Here is a 23,655-nt window from a genome sequence, read left to right as displayed (position 1 = left end):
AACATCTGGACTATAGACAGAATGAAGTAACAACTCAAATACGTCAAGTTCAGCCAGGGCGTTGGTCACTTTCGAGACCAATAATAAGGAGCATTGTCAATTTGCAGCAATAAGCTCTTCCTCCTCGTTAATGCCAGATATTTCTCGTTAAGAATGGCATACACTCGGCGTAATTGCTCAGAATACAGTTCACCTGTTACAGCACGACTCTCTGGAACAAACCCAAAATGGATTATCCCGTCAATACACCATCAAACACACAACATGAGCTTTTTCCCAAATCTGTCCTATTTCACACTTTCCAAGGCTTCCTGTCCTTTTTTTCATCCACTGTTTACGTGTGTCAGGGTTTCTCAAAAACACCGATTCTCATCTCCTGTCACAATTCTCCTCCAGAAACGAAGATCACGCAGGTTTTCTTAAACAAATTCCAGCAAGTTGCCACTCCGGGCTGGGCCTGCTCCTCTGTCAGCTCATGAGGTCTTTGTTGGGACAGTTTATTGACGTAATGCATGGCATGCAATCGACTGCTTTCTGCCGATTTGGATGCCGCAATCACTCTTGCTAACACACATGTACTCGATTGTGGTTCAACACTCACACCATCTTGCAGAGGGCCGTTAATATCCATCGGAGGTCTACCCTTACGGACTTGTTAGCGAGGCTTAAATCACCCGCAGTAAGTTTTGTGAACCAACGGGTAGCTCTCGATCGATCCAGTTCTTTGTTGCTTTGTTCTCTACACGAGAAAGAACACCGTACAAAAGCACTACATTTTCTAGTCTGTCCGATTTTGGTGATTTTTGGATATGTTGTAGCTGAGAACCCCCGGTCAATTGTTTATATGGGGGCAACTCCCTATGACCAATCGTGTGACCTCCAGAGGTCACCAAAAGTAACACCGTACAAAAAGCATTGCATTTCCTCGTCTGTTTGATTTTGGTGATTTTTGGATATGTTGTAACTGAGAGCTCCGCAGTCAATTCCTTATATGGGGCCAACTCCCTATGTCCAATCCTGTGACTTCCAGAGGTAACCAAAAGTCCCACCGTTACGTGGACTATCCTCATTAACCGTAGCCCAGTATAACACATAACTATTTTTTGCATGCTAAGTTTGAACTAGTTCTAACAACACCCGTTGTGTGACCTTTGGTGACCTCTGGAGGACACAGTGTTGATCATAGGGAGTTGACCCTATATAAACAATTTCCCGGGAGGTCCTCAGCTACAGCATACCCAAAAAACACCCAAATCGGACGTGTCCTTTCCTTCGCTGCAGCTTTTGCAGTTAATCCTTTTTTCCATAAAAGTCGTAGCACAGCTCGAATTGAAATTTGGTCCTCATATTGCCCTTTTTGACTTTATAGGAACACTCGCTACACACGCAGTACTTGCCTTCACTTGATCCCACGAACCAGTCCTCTATGCCTGCCAACAGTTTTCACTAGTGGCGCCATCTATCCTTCCAAAGTTTTACCTCATGCAGGTTAGTGTACTGGTGGTCAGGACTTCCGGAACAGTCTGGTATAAGAAAAAAATTGTGTTGACCACGAGACAAGACGAGACCAGAAGAAGCTTTAGAAAGTGGAAATGAGATTGGAAAGAATCATTAAATACTAGTGGATTACAATACAATAGAATGCAATACAACGGAAAACAACATTCATTGAATACTAGGCTGATTATAATGGCGAGTAAAACATTTACACATTAGTCCTCGCTCTCTCCCTCTTTTTCTATAGATTTTCACGTCAAAATGCCCACGTCACGTCACGTCACGTCACGTTGCAAAATGTCAGGAGTAGAGTTGCTCTTTAGGGTTCTGTCAGAATTACTGTTCTAGGTAGACATATTTGTTCCATACCGTCACCTCATCTGATGTCACTTTAAGCACTGACTATAATTACAGTACTTGTAGGATATTTATTAGCCTCTCTCTTACCAAACACATATATTAACCGCAACTTACTAGAAGGGCAAACCTTAGAAACTATTTGAACAATTCTACCTGCCATTACATTAATTGCTTTACTCTCCCTACGCTTACTGTACCTACTTGATGAAATTCATCAACCAGCAATTACTCTTAAAACAATTGGACACCAATGATATTGAAGCTATTAATATTCCGATTTCTCCTTAACAGAATTTGACTCTTATATAATTCCTGCTAATGAAATAAATCCTAATTCATTTCGTCTATTAGATGTAGATAGTCGTATTGTATTGCCTATTAATATTGAAATCCGTATCCTAATTACCGCCATCGACGTCCTTCATTCACGAGCTATGCCAGCGCTTGGAATTAAAGCAGATGCTACACCAGGACGCCTAAACCAAGTAGCAGCTAACATTAGACGCACATGCCTATTCTTTGGTCAATGTTCAGAGATCTGTGGAGCAAATCACAGCTTTATGCCAATCGTTGTTGAAGCCTGCCCTCATTCAGTGTTTATTAACTGAATAACAAAAATAATACAAGAACTTTCATTGGATGGCTGAAAGTAAACAATGGTCTCTTAAACCAAAGATAGTAAAATAACAATTACTTCCAATGGGAAAAATTAGTTAATTTATAACATAAGCATGTCAAGCTTAAGTCACTATAGAATAGTATTTTTCTATTCTTCAAATATCGCCTCTAAAATGACATATTATTCATTCTATTCTCCCTGTGTTACCTGTTATTTGCCTCCATTATATATTTTAATTCAAGTACTCCCTGTCCCACACTAGACAGCACTGATATTAAAAAACAACTATAAACTGAAAATGATAACAAACATTTTCTCAACTTTTGACCCCTCTACTTCAATTATAAACATGTCACTCAATTGACTTAGAACAGTAATTGTTTTATTAATTATTCCCATGCCATTCTGGTTCCTTCCAGGACGACCAAATATTCTGTGAAATAAAATTACCTTAACCCTTCATAAGGAATTTAGAACCATTCTTGGGCCTACCAGTCACCAAGGAAGAACCTTTTTATTCATCTCTTTATTCTCTTTCATCTTATTTAACAACTTCATGGGTCTATTCCACTATGTATTTACAAGTTCTAGTCATTTAACCTTCACACTAACCTTAGCACTCCCCCTATGACCAAGCTTTATAATTTATGGTTGAATTAACCACATTCAACACATATTTGCTCACCTCGTTCCTTCTGGGACTCCAGCTCCTCTTATACCATTCATAGTATGCATCGAAATAATCAGTAATATTATCCAACCAGGAACCTTGGCCGTACGATTAATGGCAAATATAATCGCAGGTCATCTCCTTCTAACACTACTAGGCAATACTGGATCTTCTTTATCACTATCTATCCTCTCACTATTAATAGTTCGGTCAAATTACCTTACTAATACTAGAATCCGCCGTCGCAGTAATCCAATGCTATGTATTTGCAGCTTTGGTAACACTATATTCAAGAGAAGTTACTTATGTTAGCACCACAAAATCACCCTTACCACCTAGTCGACCAAAGCCCCTGGCCGCTCACTGGGTCTTTAGGTGCCCTAATTACAACCACAGGACTCACTAAATGATCCCATCAATATGACCCTTCTTTATTCTTCCTTGGTATATTAATGACTATACTAACTATAATTCAATGATGAAGAGATGTGACCCGAGAAGGAACATATCAAGGACTACACACCATTCAAGTAACATTAGGTCTTCGATGAGGTATAATCTTATTTATTGTCTCTAAAGTATTCTTCTTTATTATTTCATTCTTCTGAGCTTTTTTTCATAGTAGACTAGCCCCAACAGTAGAAATTGGCTCATTCTGACCTCCTGCAGGAATTGTTCCATTTAATCCCATACACATCCCCCTTCTTAATACTCCAATTCTCCTGGCCTCAGGAGTAACTGTAACATGAGCCCTGGACAAACACCGTGCTCGTGGGTTTTCTCGGGGTTCTCCCGTTTCCTCCCACTTTCTTCATTCCAGCATTTCATTCATTTCTCATTAGCACCGTCTCCTTTAGCCTAACCGGCATAACCGTGGGACGTAAAACATAAAGATTTAATTTCATTTTTGTAACATGGGCCCATCACAGACTAATAGAAGCCAACCACACTCAAGCAACACAGGGATTACTACTCACAATCCTTTTAGGCCTATACTTTACCGCCCTACAAGCATATGAATACTTCGAAGCCCCATTCACCATCGCAGATGCTGTATATGGATCAACATTCTTTATAGCAACAGGCTTTCACGGTCTACACGTTATTATTGGCTCCACATTCCTAGCCACTTGCCTCCTACGTCATCTCCTTTCACATTTCTCTCCTACACACCACTTTGGATTTGAAGCTACTGCTTGATACTGGCACTTCGTGGACGTAATATGATTATTCCTTTATATTTCTATTTATTGATGAGGAGGTTAACCTATTTAATATATAAAGTATATTTGACTTCCAATCAAAATGTTCATCTAAATGAAATAGGTAATCAACACAATTCTAACAACCGCCCTACCAACTATCACTATTGGCCATTTCAACTCTCCTTTAAAAAAACTATTAATGATTGAGAAAAAAGTTCTCCTTTTGAATGTGGATTTTACCCTAAATCATCCGCACGAATCCCCTTCTTCTTACGATTATTTTTCATTGCAGTAATTTTCCTCATTTTTGATGTAGAAATTGCCCTTCTTTTACCAATAACAATCACTATTAGCACCACCAATATATTATCATGATCCCTCGTTAGACTAACATTCCTAGTAATTCTACTTATAGGACTTTACCATGAATGAAATCAAGGATCTTTAACATGAGCTGATTAAATAACAGGGATAATAGTTAAATATAATATTTGGGTTGCATCCAAAAGATGTTGTTACCAACTTATCTTAAATAGGAAGCAAACATTGCACTCAGTTTGACCTGAACATCTTGTCCCATGGACCCCTATTTATTTAGTTGAAGCCAAAAAGAGGCATTTCACTGTTAATGATATTATTGGGACTTCATTTCCCCAACTAAGAAGATGTGGATATTCAAGAAGAAGCTGCTAACTTCTATCTTTAGCGCATTAAACCGTTAACATCTCTTAACATAAGATAGCCATAAGCCCCTTAGTATAATAATAACATTACATTACCTTTTCAAGGTAAAAAAGAGAGTACTCTTCTCAGAAAGTGCTTACTCAAAGAATATACTTCTTCTTAGTATCTTCAATACTATGCTTTCAATATAAGGTATCTGAATATACAAGCATAAGGAGACAAAAAAATAGTAAAAATTAAAACAAAATAACAAATACATTTTAAATAAATTATCTTGAGATTGTTGAATTAATATTGAACCACTCTTAAAACTGTTATATATGCCTTGGGCCCCGACGTACTCGCTTCAACCTTGATCAATATTATTATAATATACCCCCTGTCTGTAAAGGTAATTTAATAATATAATTTGTTGAAATACAAGGTAAAAATCACATGCTTCCTTTTATTGTAGAATTAAAATAAAACTTTGTACATACTAAAGGTTGGCCAATAAAATAGCTAGCTAATAAAATGCCAACCCACAGACCTACTCCACTAACAAGCAAAGCACCTATTTTTAAATGTAAAGGTAAAACAACGCAATTAACACGAGGAGAAATTAATCAACTTAATCTCGCTCCCCCTAAAATTGCTATTACTACCAATCCTAGTATACCCTTACACATAATTCACCCTTCATTATCTCTAATAGAATGAATAATAGCTCTCCTAAACCCCTTACTTGTCAAATAAAATCTTAAACGAACAGAATAACATACTGTTAGTCCTGTAGAAAAAAATAAGAAGAAAAAACTAACCACATTAATTGAAGACAAAGAAGAAATTTCCAAAATTAAATACTTGGAATAAAATCCAGCTAAAAATGGTATTCCACATAGTGCTAAATTAGCCACATTCAAGCAGGGTAAAGTAAGGGGCATTTGACCCACAAGTGCTCCCATTCTACGAATATCTTGGGTATCTCCTACACCATGGATAATCGCCCTGGCACATAAGAAAAGTAATGCCTTAAATAATGCATGTGTAAGTAGATGGAAAAAAGGCCAGTACTGGGAACCCTATGGATAGAATCATTATTATAAGACCGAGCTGACAATGTAGATACTGCAATAATTTTCTTTAAATCATATTCATAGTTAGCACCAATACCAGCTATAAATATTGTTAAACATGATAATAAGAGTAACACATCACCCATATAAACACTTAATAAAACATATCTCAAACGAATTAATAAATAAACGCCTGCAGTTACAAGTGTGGAAGAATGGACTAATGCAGATACTGGTGTTGGTGCCGCCATTGCTGCTGGCAGCCATGCGGAAAAAGGAATTTGTGCACTCTTTGTTATTTCCGCTAAAATAACTAAACTAGAGATAATTACTATTTCATTATTTTTCAAAACTCTATGTAAATAAAAAAAACGTAACTTTAACTAGCATAATTCAATATTCAAGGAATCGCCAGCAAAATTGCTACACCTCCAATCCGATTAGAAAGGGCCGCCAATATGCCGGCATTATAAGATGGTACATTCTCATAATAAATAACTAAACAATATGATACTAATCCTAACCCATCCCAACCAAGAGGAATTCTAATTAAATTAGGGGAAATAATTAACAATACCATTGAAAGAACAAATATTAGCACTAATGTAATAAATCGATTAAGATAGTGCTCAGAACCTATATATTGTTCACTATAATAAATCACTATACTAGAAATATAAAGTACAAATCTTATAAACACAAATGACATCCAATCAAATAAAAGAGTTATAACAATTCTATTTCTATTAAAAGAAATAACCTCTCACTCAATAAATACTCTATGTCTATTAATTAGAAAATTCAAACTTATTATAAATAATAAAATACTTATGCCATTCAAAAAGACAATCTAGTCACACAAATTGAAAAAGGTCAAACCACGGCCTGAGGACCCTAAACCTTCCTTAGTTTCACAAACTAAAATTTTCTCTTAAACTACTCAAGCAATTACAGCCATAAAAATCTCGGACCTACAAAAAATATTAATAAATGTAAAGGCAATCAATGCGATATTAACAACAAATATTCCCGGAGACTCCCCCCCCCCCAACAAGAATATAAATTAGAATAAGGCATGCCGTGTTGAGTATATGAATATAAATATAATCTATAAGCAACACTAAAAAAAGAAATTAAGGCCAAGCCCAATATACTCAGCCACAATTAACCAACAATTCTATTCAACAAACTAATTTCTCCTAACAAATTTAACGTAGGGGGTGCAGCTATGTTGGCAATTCTTAACAAGAATCACCATAAACTTATACTTGGCATAAAAGAAAATATCCCTCGATTTAATTAACAATCTCCGACTTCCTAAACACACATAAGAAATATTTGCAAGAAAAAATAACCCTCAAAAATATAGGCCATGTGCAATTATTAGTGTAAGAGCACCTCTAAACCCTCATAGACCCATCGTTATTAATCCCAGTAATACTAAGCCTATATGAGCAACAGAGGAGTAAGCAATCAAATATTTCACATCAATCTGCCGCAAACAAACTAATCGGACCGATCAAATACCCACAACACTAATGCCAAATCAAATTAAATTTAAACTTACGGCCACATTCTCCATAAGATATATAATACGCAATAATCCGTAACCTTCTAACTTCAACAAGGCCCCTGCCAAAATTATTGAACCACTTACAGGTGCTTCAACATCAGCCCTTGGCAATCAAAGATGAATCAGAAATATGGGCATTTTAATAAAAAAGGCGACAACCAAAGCAAAATATCATATATAGTATGTAATTGCTAAATTTATAACACTTCCTATGTTAACTATTAACAAACTGCCCTTAACATATTCTAAATAAAAAATGCCGATTAAAAGGGGCAGCGAAGCAAATAACGTATAAAATAGTAAATACATCCCTGCCTGTACTCGCTCAGGCTGGTAGCCTCAACCCAAAATTAAAAACAAGGTAGGAATTAATGAACCCTCAAAAAATATAAATAATCTAGAAGAAGAGAATCTCAAATAAAGTAACACAAGCAATAATAAAACTAAACTAATGAAACTTGTACTATAAAATGAACTATTTAATACCCCTTCTCTAGCCATAATTAAAACAATTCAGATACTCAACAAAATTAAGGAATATCTCAAATTATCTCTTCACAAATAATAACCCACTTCCCAGGGAATCGACCTTATATTATTTCTTATTATAAATAAAAAAAGACACTAATAAGACAAAACTGAACAACTAATCATAATTTAAAATTAAAGCCCGAGGGGATTAAACACAACATAAACATTAAATATTTTAGCATCGTAATACAACTAAAGAATTCAAATAATTTCCCTCATGAGTCCGAACAATAGACACTAAAACAGATAACCCTAAGCTACCTTCACAAACTAAAAGTTAAAAACAATAGACAAAAATAAGTTTCAAAATATAAACTACCCAAAGAATAAGACAGCAATAAAAACTCATTAACACAATAAATTCAAGTCTTAACAAAACAATCAATAAATGCTTACGCTGAATAACGAAACAAGCTATACCTAAAATAATTAAGAAACAAGACAACAAAATGAATAATATTTTCATAGGCTTTTACAGTTTAATAAAAACGTTGGTCTTGTAAACCATTAATGAATCATATTCTAAAAGCATCAAGAGAAAGTATGAACTTAGCTTTAGTCCCCAAAACTAATATTTTAATAAACTATCTCTTGAAATTAAAATAACCTGAATATTAATTACAATTTTAATAGTTATAAGATTTATTTTAATTCAAACATCTCACCCCTTATCAATAGGACTAATATTCATTATCAATACTAGCATTACGTGCTTAGTTATTTCAACTATAAGAGAATCCCCTTGATTTTCCTACGTTCTTTCTCTAGTTTTCCTTGGAGGCATACTAGTTTATCTACGTTGCAAGACTATCCTCAAACAAAATATTCACCTTACTTTCAATTTCTGACCCCCATGTATATACAACTAATTATCAAGAAATCCCCGGCATAAAATTCTACATAACATCAATCTTAATAAGTACTATTATATTAGCTACATAGTTATTTATTACATTAATTTCTGTAGTAAAAATTACTTCTTTATGTCAAGGGCCTCTTTGGCCCTCTAAGACATATGTCAACACCAATTTGCTAACATCATCCCCTCTTTAAGATTGCTAACAATGCCCTAGTCGACTTACCCGCACCAATTAATATCTCATACTGATGAAACTTTGGTCCCTCCTTGGCCTATATTTAATTATTCAAATTGCCACTGGCTTATTCTTAGCAATACACTATGTATCAAGAATCGAATTAGCTCTTAATAGAGTAATTCACATTTGTCGAGATGTCAATTTCGAGTGACTCTTATGTACATTACATGCTAATTGTGCATCATTATTCTTCATTTGTCTTTATTTACACGTCGGCCGAGGAATATGTTTGGCTCTTATCTTTATCTTCACACTAGAATAGTAGGAGTTGCCATTTTACTTTTAGTTATAGTAACAGCCTTCGTAGGATATGTACTATCTTGAGGTCAAATGTCCTTCTGAGGGGCAACAGTCATCACAAATTTACTTTCAGCCATTCCTTATTTAGGAACAATACTACTACAATGAATTTAAGGATGGTTCGCTGTAGATAATGCTACCCTAAATCGATTCTTCGCCTTTCATTTCCTCCTACCTTTCATTGTAGCTGCAATATCTATAGTGCATCTTCTATTTCTCCTTTAAACAGGTTCTAATAACCAGCTAGGTCTTAATAGAAACCAAGATAAGATTCCTTTCCACCCCTACTTCCCAACAAAGGATACTATTGGTTTCATAATAATAACCTTAATATTACTTACTCTTTGAAATCCCTACATACTCGGGGACCCAGAAAACTTCACCCCAGGTAATCCATTAGTTACCCCCGTACACATTCAACAAGAATGATACTTCTTGTTTGCCTATGCTATTCTTCGCTCTATTCCCAATAAACTAGGAGGAGTTATTGCATTAGCAATATCAATCCTCATTTTAATAATTATGCCGTTTTTCCACACCAGAAAAATACGAGGTCTACAATTCTATCCTATTAACTAAATTATGTTCTGAATTATAGCCTGCACAGTAATACTCCTAACTTGAATCGGTGCTCGACCAGTAGAAGATCCTTATATTTTAACAGGTCAAATCCTTACAGTCATCTACTTTGCTTATTTCCTATTTGTTCCTTACCTCTCTACTCTATGAGATTTTCTACTAAGTAAAACCAAGTCTTTGGCTAAGGATAAGCATATGATTTGAAAACATATAACAGAGCAGAGCTCTAAAAACTTTATCCTCAATTTAATACACTTAAATTAAGAAAGAAATAAAAAGGAGTTTCATACTGCCTAAAAATAAAAGATAATTAAGAGAAAGTGGCAAAAAAAAAAAACACTTTCAAGCAAGATATATTAGCTTATCGTAACGCAACCGAGGCAACGTACCTCGCACCCAAATAAATCCAAAAGAAATAATTACTGCCTTATAAAAATAAGATAGAAAAAGTATCATGTCCTAAAAACAAAACACTACACAAAACTCTCATAAATAAAATACTAGCATACTTAGCCATAAAAATAAGAGAGAACCCCCCTGCTGTATATTCAATATTAAATCCTGAAACAAGTTCTGATTCCCCTTCGGCAAAATCAAAAGGCGTACGATTAGTCTCCGCCAAAGAAGAAGCAAATCACACTAATGCTAAGGGGAATGTAATTCACAAAAATCATAGCTCCTCCTGAAAATAACCAAAGTTTAACAATCCATATCTCTCAGAAAAAAACACAAAAGATAACAAAATCAAGGCTAAACTAACTTCATAAGAAATAGCATGTGCAACCGCCTAGCAAAGAATATGAAGAATTAGAAGACCACCCAGCAATCATTACACTATACACGCCTATTCTAGTACAGCACAAAAAATAATAATCCCAAAGAAAAGGTCAACATAATACTTAAATATGGAGTACTTAATCACACCAACAGAGACAAAAATAAACTAAAAACAGGGGCCAAATAGTAAGGGTAATAGTTAGATATAGTAGGAAAAACTTGCTCCTTAGTAAAAAAACTTAATTGCATCCGCAAAAGGCTGTGGTAAACCACAAATACCTACCTTATTAGGTCCCCGCCGAACCTGAATACATCCTAGAACCTTCCGTTCTAGTAAAATTAAAAATGCAACCCCAATTAAAACACAGATAATCAAAATCAAATAAGAAATAACACCTATAATATAATCATAATACACTATTATCTGGATTCACTACATCCATTATTAGATCCTAAATCTAATGCACTTATCTATCAAAGTAATTATCAATTATTTTTAATCCCTAATAATAAATATTATTAGTACTTGGTCCTTTCGTACTGAAGTACTATTTCAAGCTAAGAGATAGAAACCGATCTGAACTCAGATCATGTAGGATTCCAAAGGTCGAACAGACCTATACACTAAGCTTCTGCATCTAGATAAAATCTTAATCCAACATCGAGGTCGCAATCTCTTTTGTCGATATGAACTCTCAAAAAGAATTACGCTGTTATCCCTGAGGTAACTTAGTCTAACAATCATTAATAAAAGATCATAAAAATACTAAAAAGTAACCATTATAAAAAGAGTTTATTTATCTTCTCGTCGTCCAACGCAATACTTAAACAACAAATATATCCATTCCCAATCAGAAAATTCATCGCTAAAATATAAAGATCTACAGGGTCTTATCGTCCTCTTAAAACATTTAAGAGTTTTCACTCAAAATTAAAATTCATCATCACAAATAAAGACAGTCTTCCATTCGTCCAACCTTTCATACAAGCCCACAATTAAAGGACTAATGATTATGCTACCTTCGCACGGTCAAGATACCGCGGCCGTTTAAACCCTCACTGGGCAGGCCAGACCTTATATTATAACAAAAGGACATGTTTTTGATAAACAGGCGGAGGAAAAATTTGCCGAATTCCTTTATTCATTCTCCCTAATATACTAATAACACCATTATAAGTTACCTTGGATAATTTAAGGTAAAAGTACAATAATAAATTAAATGTAATAAAATATAATTATGCAAGTCAAATAACTTATAACAAAATTATAAATGATAGCTACCTCTAAGCCCACATCTCTAATTTAATATAAATCACATTATAAATAACGAAAAGTAAAGAGCAAATCCCCCTTACAATTACTTACGACCAAAAAAAGCAAAATTAAATCCTTAGTAACCTAGTCGCAGCTGAATTAAATTCAATTCTTGTACAACCAGATGTAATGGAAACCGAAAAGCATTTCACCACTAAAATAAAATTAGTAAATAATATGCCACTTACAATACCATATCATTTTAGCTCTTTCCATTTCGGGAAATAATTATATAATTATATCATTTAGTGTCTCCTGATACAAAAGGTACATCTTATGTTTTCTTCCTCAAAAACAACTTTCATTTATTTAAACATTCCCTTACGGTACTAATTAGCTATAATTCCAATAAATTAATTCTATACCCTATACAATAACACCAGTCAAGTTGATTTGCCTAAAATAATACAAATAATAGTAATAATAAGTATCTCATTCAATCAAAATAATCTGCATCGCACAGAAACCTCTTCGGTGTAAACGAATAGCTCAACTAACAAGCTCTATTTTGTAATTAACCAACCTAGGCACACCTTCTTGTACATCCACTATGTTACGACTTATCTCACCTAAATAAATTAGAGCGACGGGCGATGTGTACATATTCTAGAGCTCTACTCACGTTAGTAACATAACTAACATTACATTCAAGTCCACCTTCACTGAATAATTTTATATCAAAATCCGTATTAAACATCTTATTACAATCCATCTCCTCTTACTGATAAGCTGCACCTTGACCTGAAGTCTCTCCTAATATGGATAATGAGGATACCTAACCTCTCTTCAAATACCATCAACTACGGCGGTATACAAACTGTTCTACAACAGCAAGTGAAATATATCGCGGATTGTCGATTACGGGACAGATTCCTCTGCATAGCCTAAAATACCGTCAAATCCTTTGAGTTTCAAGAACATAACTACTATTACCCAGGTTTTACACTTTACATTTAAAATAATAGGGTATCTAATCCTAGTCTAACAAATAATTTCATAGCCTCAAAGAGCCGGGCTCTCCACTCCAAGTAATAATTTCACCTAAAAATAAAAAAATAAAGCCCTTCGATTCAAATTAACTACACCTTAACCGTCAATTAATCTTCCCTCTGACCCCCTCGTCCCACCGCGGCAGCTGGCACGAATTTCACCGGATCTTCCTAAACCTTGACTGCTTTAAACACCAATTAATGAACAAAAGCCAGTACTGCGACCAATTACACTTCATTATTTACCCTCAAGGACCAATTATCTTTCCTGCTTATTCCAAAGATTACATGTACAACCAGATAAATAAGGTAAGAAAAGCCAGGATAATACTTTACCATTAAGATATAACAGTAAACTAAGAAACTATTAATATGTATTTAACCTTAATCAATAAGAATTAGTACTAAATGAAACCTTTATCCCCCTTGTTATAGGATACAATTTTGTTTTTTTCCCTCAAACAAAATTGTATCCTATACAAGTATATTTATTTTCTCTTTACATATATGCGGTAAAAATAGCATCTATTGGATACGTTAAGCCTATTAATATACCTTCAGCCGGTATCTCAGGCTAATAAAGAAGATTTAATAATTTTTAAGTTTTAATTATTATTAATATAGAGTATAATAATCCTAAATTTAATTAATCTATGATCAATCTCGTTCTTTTTGAATCCTCATATGTCGTTATAAATAATAATTAAATAAAAATAATAAGATGCCTGATTAAAGGATTATCGTGATAGGATAAATCAAGTACTTTAATATACTCTTATTACACCTAAAAGAATTAAACTCTCACTTCTTACATCAAAAATCAGCGTGCACCGTACACTAAGATGTAGAAAGATAAGCTAAGATAAGCTAGTGCGCTCATACCCCGCATATGAAGATTTACTCTTCTTTTTCTAATGCTCACTAATCCTTATTATGCTTATACCTAGATACAGAAAACAGTAATTGTCCACAAAATTGATAAATCGTCTTGAATTCGTTTATTGTTCCATGTATGAAATAAGCAGTTACGTTTTAGAAACCTTATATGATAGGATATATACGGTGGAAAACGGTAACTATCGAAACATTCACCAACCTCTAGTTTTGAAATATAAATGTCAACCCAGTGTTCGCCTGATTTATCACTGGAATCAGTGTTTATAATTATCGCAGCAGGAAATGTGTAAATAAAACGTGGTAATTGATCTGCAGCTACACCGATAAAATGATCGTTACACAGATTTTGTTGTAATGCCTCATAAAGTTGAAGTGTATGTAACATTTTAATCAATATATATTTTGCCTTGGAAATCAATTTCTAGTTCTGAAGAGAAATCACCGTAAATAATTGCTGTTACAGGAGATGACAGTGCTTGTTTAAAATGAACATCTAAACGTACACTTCCTTGACATTGTGGACCAGTACGAAATGCAGCACTAGCACTAGAATCAGGAGTTGAATCAAATACCAGTAATGAGTAAACATTAGGAAATTCGGCAAGCGAAATATCGTTATCTTGATAAGAATAATAAATACCAGACCCTGTAAATAACGTAGAATATGCTTGCACATACAGGTTATCATCAAAATCTGGCTGTAACGGTTTAGATGGAACATGCGTTCTGTCAACATACATTCTAGAAAAGTTCATAATGAAATGTTTAAAGTTAAAAGGATTTGTCGTATAGGTAACGTGAAAATCAGCATTAGTAACACAACCATAATAATACGTTTAGGCACTATTCCAGAAAACAGATCTGGAAGTGTGATATTCATAATACATTGTGGTAAAATTTATGTTTTTACCAGCACCTTTGTTAGCATATTTCACTCTAAATTTATGATTCTGTAGTACTTTATTTTGTGCTATTTTTACAGCAGGAGATACATCAAACTTTTTCACCAGGAGTGTTGCATCTGTATTTTTAACTTTTCCCTCAGCACCAGTTTCGCCCATTAGACACAAAACCGCATTGGCGGGAATTATCTTAAGACGCAGTTGTACACCATTCAATAGAAATTTTTCTTGCTTGAATATATCACCGTGAATATAACAAAGTAATTCAAATGGTTGACCTTGTGAGAAGATGACGCTCTTTAAACCCCACATTACTATCGGCCACACTATCGATATGACCTGCAGTATGTTTAAACTACATAGCAATCTGAAGATATGTTGTTTTTGCATCGGCATTATAATTTAATAGTTTTCCTATGTAGGATAGATATGGATATGTTTGCGAGGAGTAGGATATCAGTTAATTATTCAGATATATTTGTACCTCACTGAACATTGCACTGAGAAAATCAGACAGGTCTAATTTTCTTATCGGCAGAAGTTAAATTAGAATCATTAGCTTTAGTAATTTTACCTTTAATATGTAACATAGCGTGCGGTAAATCGATATAATCATCACCATGACCGGGGACCACAAAGTCTATTGGAGCATTATCAGATGACTCCACCGGTTTATATGGTACTGTTATATTGCCTATAATACTTGTTTGAGCTGGCGTACCCGCAAATAAATCTAATTTTGATTTCGTACCCTCACACTGCATTTTTCTTACTATTAATGTTTTCATAAACCTATTTTTAAGTACATTATTATTATTATTAATCACGACGTCGAAAATGTAATTTCATACACCACCATATTGGAAGGGAAGTGGATTATCTGTATTGTCTCTTAAATCAATAACAATTTCATCAAACTGTTTATGCTACACAGTGACGTAGTGAGGATTTTCAAAGATATGCACATTACTGGCATCGTACTCTTTAATATTTGTAGTTATAATACGTACCAGTGCAGAAACAGTATCTCCTCCCAGTTGTGGTCCTACAATACAGCTATAAATATACATGTTTTCGGGTAGTGATTTTTGCAAATTAGATGGGTAACGTGCATGATGGAGAAGTGTAATATTTCCTTTTTGTACATGATCAAAACCTAGTTTATCGGCTAATTCCGGAGATAGACGTACTTCTATACTTTCGCCTAAATATTTTCTTACTCTGGTAACATCAATTCGTTTTACCGATGCTTTAACTTTAAAATGTAAATTCAATATATCATTTTTATAATTAATTTGCGAAAGAATATCGTCAACCTGATAGTAGTGACCTGGCAAAATCGTACTTATGCGCCCGTCTTCTTTAGCCCTTGAACGATAATAAATGTTATTAGTATATTTGGAAACATTCTGAAATGAAGCTATATAATATACTTCAACAACGGCTGTCTTCCACATATCATTCTCCAGCAAAAGAGCATGACATAAGTTTGTCGTATAACACGGCAAAGTATTTTGTGGAAAATATTCCATAGAACTGTTACTGGGAAGGATGAGATAAAAACTACATTGCTCCATATTTTAATAAAAATATCGATTTTTCTTTTCTTTTTCCTCTTATCGCCTGTCTGAGCAAACTGAATTTTTCTTTTTCTCTTACCTGATTTCTCTAATACCTGATTTAATTTATTTTGAGCTTTTGTTTTTAAATTAGTTTCAGCTTCCTTTCACCGTGAGTGTACAACCTCATCAATAGGTATATTATCACCCAATACATCTCCGGCTACATTAATACTTGTACGTAACAGTTCTTTACCAACAGTTTTTGCACCTTGTTTTATTAATGGAAATACACTACGAAATAAACCATCTAGAATACTACCAATACCATACCCTTCTTGGAAGGGTGCACCACGATATACATTGTAACCATCACCAGCTTGATGAGAATAATATTGAAAATAAGGGTCGTTCATTTCGCTATATATTCAAATATATTACTATTTTATACTATTGTATTATTATTGTTTTTACTGAACAGTTTAAATACGATACAGGAATCCATGAATTAAATGATGTCGGGTACCCGCACCAACAAACAAGCACACGTTTACCTTTCACCTCTAAAATCTCATCTATTTCATAAACACTGGATAACGGTACCTGTTGTAGTTCCTTTTCGTAAAATGTACCGACAATCATTTCAACATTTAAATCCTCTAACACATAAACCACTTTTTTCTCCTTATATTGCTCGTGTTTTAAATATTTCCACGGTCCAATTTTCTTTGTAAACTTTTTTAAAATGGCGTTTTGCTTTAGTAATGCGCACAGTATCACCTTCTTTATATTTTGCACCTTTAACAATACTAGTTAGAGGCGATATTAATTTATTCCACACTTCTTGAAACGTATCCATGTATACACTGGCTGGTGGTAATCGATGTGCTCTACGTGGACGAAAATTATATGCCTGAACCAACTTGGACAACGTGTCTATGTAACGGTACGTCTTCTTTGATGTAAAATATTTCAACATTCGCTGCTTAAGAGAGCGATTAAAGCATTCCACTATACTTGCCTTAATATCGGTTTTTTTGTTGCGAAAAACTGAGTATTTTGCTTTTTTAAATACATCTGGAATGGTTTGTTAACAAACTATATTCCTTTATCTGTTTGTGGACTTAGCGGTTTACGCCGGGTAGATGCAAAAATGTTCTTAATTGCATTTATATTATCGGCACTAGTTTTGGTACGCACAGGCACGGCTCATGCATACCGGCTAAATATATCTATTGCTGTCAAAATAATACCTGTACCCATCATTATATTTTTGTACGCTTTGTATATCGTTTAAATCAGCTTGCTACTGATCATCAATATTAAACACTAGATAGGAATTACATGGAAATTGTTTTCGTGCAGGTTTATGCAGTGTATATATCGGTTGTTCTTTTAACCATTGTTCAACACGGTGTAACGGTACTGATTTCTTTAAAGCTTTCCATAATGCCAATGCAGTTGAAAATGAAGCAGGATGAGAGGGGTTATAATATACAGCAGCTAGCTTCTTCATATTTTATAGTCATGCCATTTACGTTTACGTGTTGGCTCTTCCTCGTTTTCTTTCTCTTCCGCGGTTTTTAGCTTACGAATATACGCTAAACGATGAGGGTTAGCTATATACTCTAAGGTATTATTATATTTTGCTAACATAGGGTGTCGAAAAAGTCACCGAACCCGCTGTTTAAGACCGTATAACTAAAAAACTAAATGGAATGAGAACGAACGTCTTTGCAACAGAAAACCCTGTTTAATGAGAAAATTTTCAGACACAAACATGTTTCTTGCCAAGCATAATTTAATAAAAAACATCAAAAATGTAGCCAGAGTCGAAAAAACTTTTTGCAAATCGATTATACTGAATTACAGAAGCCCTACCCGTAAATTTTTTTCAACATTTCTCAATACTGCCGAACAAACTTGATGACCATATATCGAATTTGACAGAAAAAGAACGTTGATGAAGTCTTACAAACATTGCACACGTGTATTATTGAGCTGTTCACAAAATCCGTTTTTACAATATGAACCACGCTGGCAACAAGGCTGCTGTCAAATGGCACTCACAGATGGGTTTGACCTCTAGGTAGCACAATAAGGCACTTTTAATTAAAAAGGAGAAAGTTGACTTTTTTAAGGAAAAATCTGATAATGTACATATATCTTGCAAGCGTGAAATGTAGCTATTAGTTTTTCATTTGTTTCATGTGATTAGAAAAGTTGCTATCCAGTTAGCTGTTCGTTGTTTGATAGGTGATGATGTCCACTTGTGCTGAAGTGCTTTGCTTTTCAAAATGAAATTCTCTACGTAGAAAAGAATGTATATTGTGGAACAATACTTCCGAACAGTGTCATATTCTGGTGTAAAAGAAGCATTTAGTGTAAAGTTCCCAAACTCTCCTTTCCCACAGAAGTGAACCATTTTTTCCCTAGTTCAAAGGTTTCGCGTAACTGGATCAGTAGCAGACAAGTTACGTTCAGGACGCCCCTCTGTTTTGGTGGCTGACGTTATGCAGCGTGTTGAACAAAGAATTGTGGCACCACTAAAGAAGTCAGTTAGGAAGCTCGCCTGAGAATGTGATTTACATAAGTCAATTGCTCACAGGGCTGTACGGAAATTGAAATTTTATCAATATAGAGTTCATGTTGTGCATGAATTGAAAGAGGTGGATTTTGCATCACGGTTGCGTTACTGTTGTTGGTTCCAGTCATTAATCAGAAGAAGTGGTGTCAATGTTCTGAATATCTTACCTTTTACCGACGAATCTTGGTTTCAATCAGACAGCTATGTAAATAGCGAGAATTCGAGATTCTAGGCTACAGAAAACCCACAACAGTTGTATGAAAAACCCTTGCACTCCCCAAAACTGGGGGTGTGGTGCTCAATATCGAAGCGTCGTATTTTCAGACTCTTATTCTTTGAGACAACAGTGAATACTGCTGTGCACGGGGATCTCTAATGCAATTCGTTGCTCTCCTGGAAGAAGATGAACGTGATGCTTGACTGCAACAAGATGGAGCAACTTGCCACACTTCGTATGCTGCGTGAATATTTTGGCGATCGTCTGATTTCCAAAGATTTATGGCACAGTCGCTCTCCAGATTTGACGTCTGCTGACTATTTCCTGTGGGGTTAATTAAACTAAAAAAGAACAAAATAAACCCAGGACCTTGGAGGATCTGAAAAGAAATATTACACAGAAAATTCGGAATATTGGTGATGTAACCCTCAGAAGTGTCCAAAAATATGATGAAACGTACCAAGAAAATTGTGGACATTTTGAAAACTTACTTTGAACATTTCATGTAACTTGTAGTCGTCTGTATATTTCAGGGTTGACAGGTGTATGTACGTTATCAGATTTTTCCTGAAATAAAGAACTTTCTCCTTTTTCGTTAAAAGTGCCTTAGTGTGCTAGTTTGAGGTCAAACCCATCTGTGAGTGACATTTGACAGCAGCGGTGTTGCCAGCGTGGATCATGTTATTGTAAAAACGTGGATTTTATGAATAGCTCAATAATACACGCGTGCAATGTTTGTAAGACTTTATCAACGTACTTTTCCTGTCAAATTCAATATATGGGTATCCAGTTTGTTCGGTAGTACTCAGAAATCCTGAAAAAATTGCGGGTATGGCTTCTGTGACCTAGTACAATTGATTTTCAAAAAGTTTTTTCAGACTCTGGCAACATTTTTTAATGTTCATTATTAAATCATGTATGGCAAGAAACATGTTTGTGTGTGATTTTTTAAATATATAGGACGTTTGGTTGCAAAGTGTACCTTCTCATTTCATTTAGTTTTTTAGTTATAGGTCTTAAACATCGGGTTCGGTGATTCTTGGGACACCCTGTAGTATGACAAAGGGCTCCCAACCGGCTGTTGGAATATTTTTCTTACGACATCTAACAAAATCCGATGTTAAATCTACTATATTAGCACCTGGAATTAATTTATTATAAATATTAACATTACAATTATCATCCCATTGAATGTTGAGATTCTGTTTTAATTTACGTAATAAAAGTCTTGCTTTGCGCAAGCAAAATTCGAGGAGTGTAGATAGTATTTCCACATCCTCTACCTCTCCCTCCTTCTCTCTTTTAACCGTATCAACATTAGCTGGAGTTATTGTCATTGTAGGTTCATGTACGAGGTGTAAATATTAGGCAGTACATCTTTATAACGTACCCATTTTTCCTTAACACTCATACTTTTATTATTTAAAATATTTTTCATTTTGTCGTCTAGATTAGATATTGTCTGCTAGTGATGCAATTTTTCTGGTGTAATTAAAACAAGTTTTTCGCATGCTGCATATTTATTTAATTAAAGCAGACAGTAAACCTCATACAATAGGTGCAAGCAATGCAGTGAGAAAACCATCTCTTTGTACAATAATTCGTTTTTTCTTTTGTTTTAACGATGGACCTTTTTCACTAAATACCTAAGATCCTTTTTGTATCTTCTTAATATGTTTTTCTTTTTTTTACCGTACATTTTATGATCCCTCGAACTCCGAAATATCGGGAACTCGCTATCTGGGACAAATTTTCGGAGGAACTTAAGATGTTTTTTTCACTTTACAACAGTAAGGATAGAGGGAGATTATGTCGGTATACATGGTATGCTCTCCCTCTTTCATCTTTTCGTGGTTTCATTGCGTCGACCCGTCCACCATACAGGGCATCACGCGGATGAATTGGACATTTCTTAGTCATGTTGTGGCTTTTTACAAATTTATTTACCATCGGATGTTCTTTAAGGAACTCTCGCCACTGGCACTCCCATATTTCATGTACTATATACCCCAGTTCTTTCAATTTATTAATTTTGTTTAAAGCATTCTTATGGCGCATATTAAAAGTAGTGTATGAGTCGTTATGTATGTTATCATGGCCTCTGGGGTACCACAGCTGGCAACCATGAAATGGGCACCCTTGGTATTCCCAAACATGTTCTGCACCGCTATAGATCGTATAACTATCCACTTTATAGCCACCACGCACCACAACCTCTCGTCCGTTACCAGAATGATGGATTTGTGTTTTCAATCGGTCCGCCTCACACACAAGCCACTGAACGGCGCCGACAGATTGGTTATCCAACCACATGTACCCGCTATGTGTGGTAATACCAATGGTCTCTGTTAGAACTTTTTCCTTTACATTAAATTACACGCGCTGGCAATACTTAGTATCTAGAAAAGGATTGACTCCCGATATAAGCTCAAATTCATTCATAAATTTTAGACACGCATTGCGCAGCACGTTAACGTAATTTAAACAGTACTTAATTAATTGTTCTTTTAAAATAAAACCCGTATCCTCATATCTTTCATTTTCCTCATTATACCACTTGACAAACCTCTATTTCTGTTTCTAAGTTACGCACATCATAATACTCAATGCCGGGTAACACACCATGATACTCTTGATTTGCCTTCTTGATAAATAAGTGAGTATCGCTTAATTTTGTCAAAAGTAGAACATTTAGACTATCAATAAATTTTAAATATAAATATTCCATGGCTAAAATTTTACACCCATGCATAATAACTCGAGGAGTATACTCTTTCTCAATCATCATGGTCAGTAAAACAAAATGAGCGTCATAGTTCTTCGCGTTATGAGCTGTGGCTACTATTTTGTTAATCCCGGAATGTCAGTACCAAATCTAGAAATTCTACAATACATTTTTCTCCATAAAATACGTGTTTTCTAATACCGCATACACCACACCGTTCACACGTATTATTTATACAGTTGTAGCATATCTGCTGGCTTACTAACACGTTGGGCTCATGCTCTAATACATCCGGCTATTTCCTTATCTTGTCGGCACTCTATGTCATAAAACACTAATAGCCATTTTAGTGGAGTATGTACTCTGCTCGGTTGAATATAACATAAGTGCCCTGATGGCATCATATTATTATATCCGGTGCAGAATACTTCCCCACAGACATATGGATTCAGCCCTTTTTCACCACATATGCTTTAAGACATTGAGCGCACACTTTCAAAATATCACATAATGAAAGCCTATGGTTATTGTAACATCAAGCCTCTTAAAAGTAACTATTACATTCCTTACAATATATTACACTTTCTGTAACAGTGCATGGTGGATTATTCCGACATTTATTACACAAGGCTTTACACTTCCCCACATGCCTGTGTTTAATGTGAAATTTTCTATGACATTCTTAGCAATAGTAAAAGCATGAGAATGCCGCAATCAGGTTAATGATTACATTGTAATGGTTGTTAATATACAGTAAATTAATATCCTTACCCTGATCGTGTCCCTCGAAAAATATTTCCCCCCAGAAAATCCGTCATACACAGTGATTATATACGCTGTTAAATAATCCTGATTTTTTTTTAAATTCCGCTATTCCACCACCGTTCTCTAAACTTACACCAGACTTTTCACACAATTCAGAGACCTTATTAAACATATTTGTTGAGTATTGATCCCGATATTTATGTCTCTCCTTTCTGTCATCTTTATTTTCAAGAACGCCCATAGCCACTACCAGGGCTTCGCACAAAATAATAATCAGGGTTTTAAATAACAACAATACCTCTGTTGTTTCATATACGCACTTATATTAGTGAAATTCTCTTCCACCCGTCCTATACCAATAGGCAGTTCAACGTGATGGAAATAGAGAACGAAACGGTTGTGATGTAGGAAAGATGTGTTTGATTGTATTACCTTTTCTAAAGCAGTCCATACATTATCAGCGCTCATATTACAACAGCTCTAAAAGACAATGAAAATGGTTTATCTGTGTGATTTTGATTAATAAACGCAAGCCCCACACGATGATGAGGGAGCACACCTCTCATTACATACTCTACCAAATCACGTATTCCATTTTCTAGGCAGGCAAGGAGGCTTTCTCCCTCTGGGGGAGGAGTTAATTCGACCGTCATTAAATTACCGTTATCCTTAAATTGCTCATAATATTGATGTGATTCAGATAATATATTAAATCTCTCCGTTTTGTAAAAACGTTATTATCTTTTATCATC

The 23,655-nt window shown here is 34.9% G+C and overlaps 1 protein-coding gene across 1 annotated transcript; it reads right to left on the bottom strand.

Moving 5' to 3' along the window:
* Positions 1-670: 670 nt before the first annotated feature.
* On the bottom strand, positions 671-23,144 carry LOC145674173 (NADH-ubiquinone oxidoreductase chain 5-like). The gene is given in 6 exon segments (XM_081744006.1): positions 671-739; positions 5,836-6,022; positions 6,133-6,408; positions 6,444-6,779; positions 19,551-19,792; positions 23,037-23,144. Coding segments are annotated over 6 exon segments (1,218 nt in total).
* Between the last annotated feature and the right edge of the window lie 511 nt (positions 23,145-23,655).

The sequence above is a fragment of the Thermobia domestica genome, chromosome 17 (genome assembly GCF_964235325.1).
Source record: "Thermobia domestica chromosome 17, izTheDome1.hap1.1, whole genome shotgun sequence".
NCBI classification, from domain to species: Eukaryota; Metazoa; Arthropoda; class Insecta; order Zygentoma; family Lepismatidae; genus Thermobia; species Thermobia domestica.
This window is presented reverse-complemented; position numbering and strand designations above follow the sequence as displayed.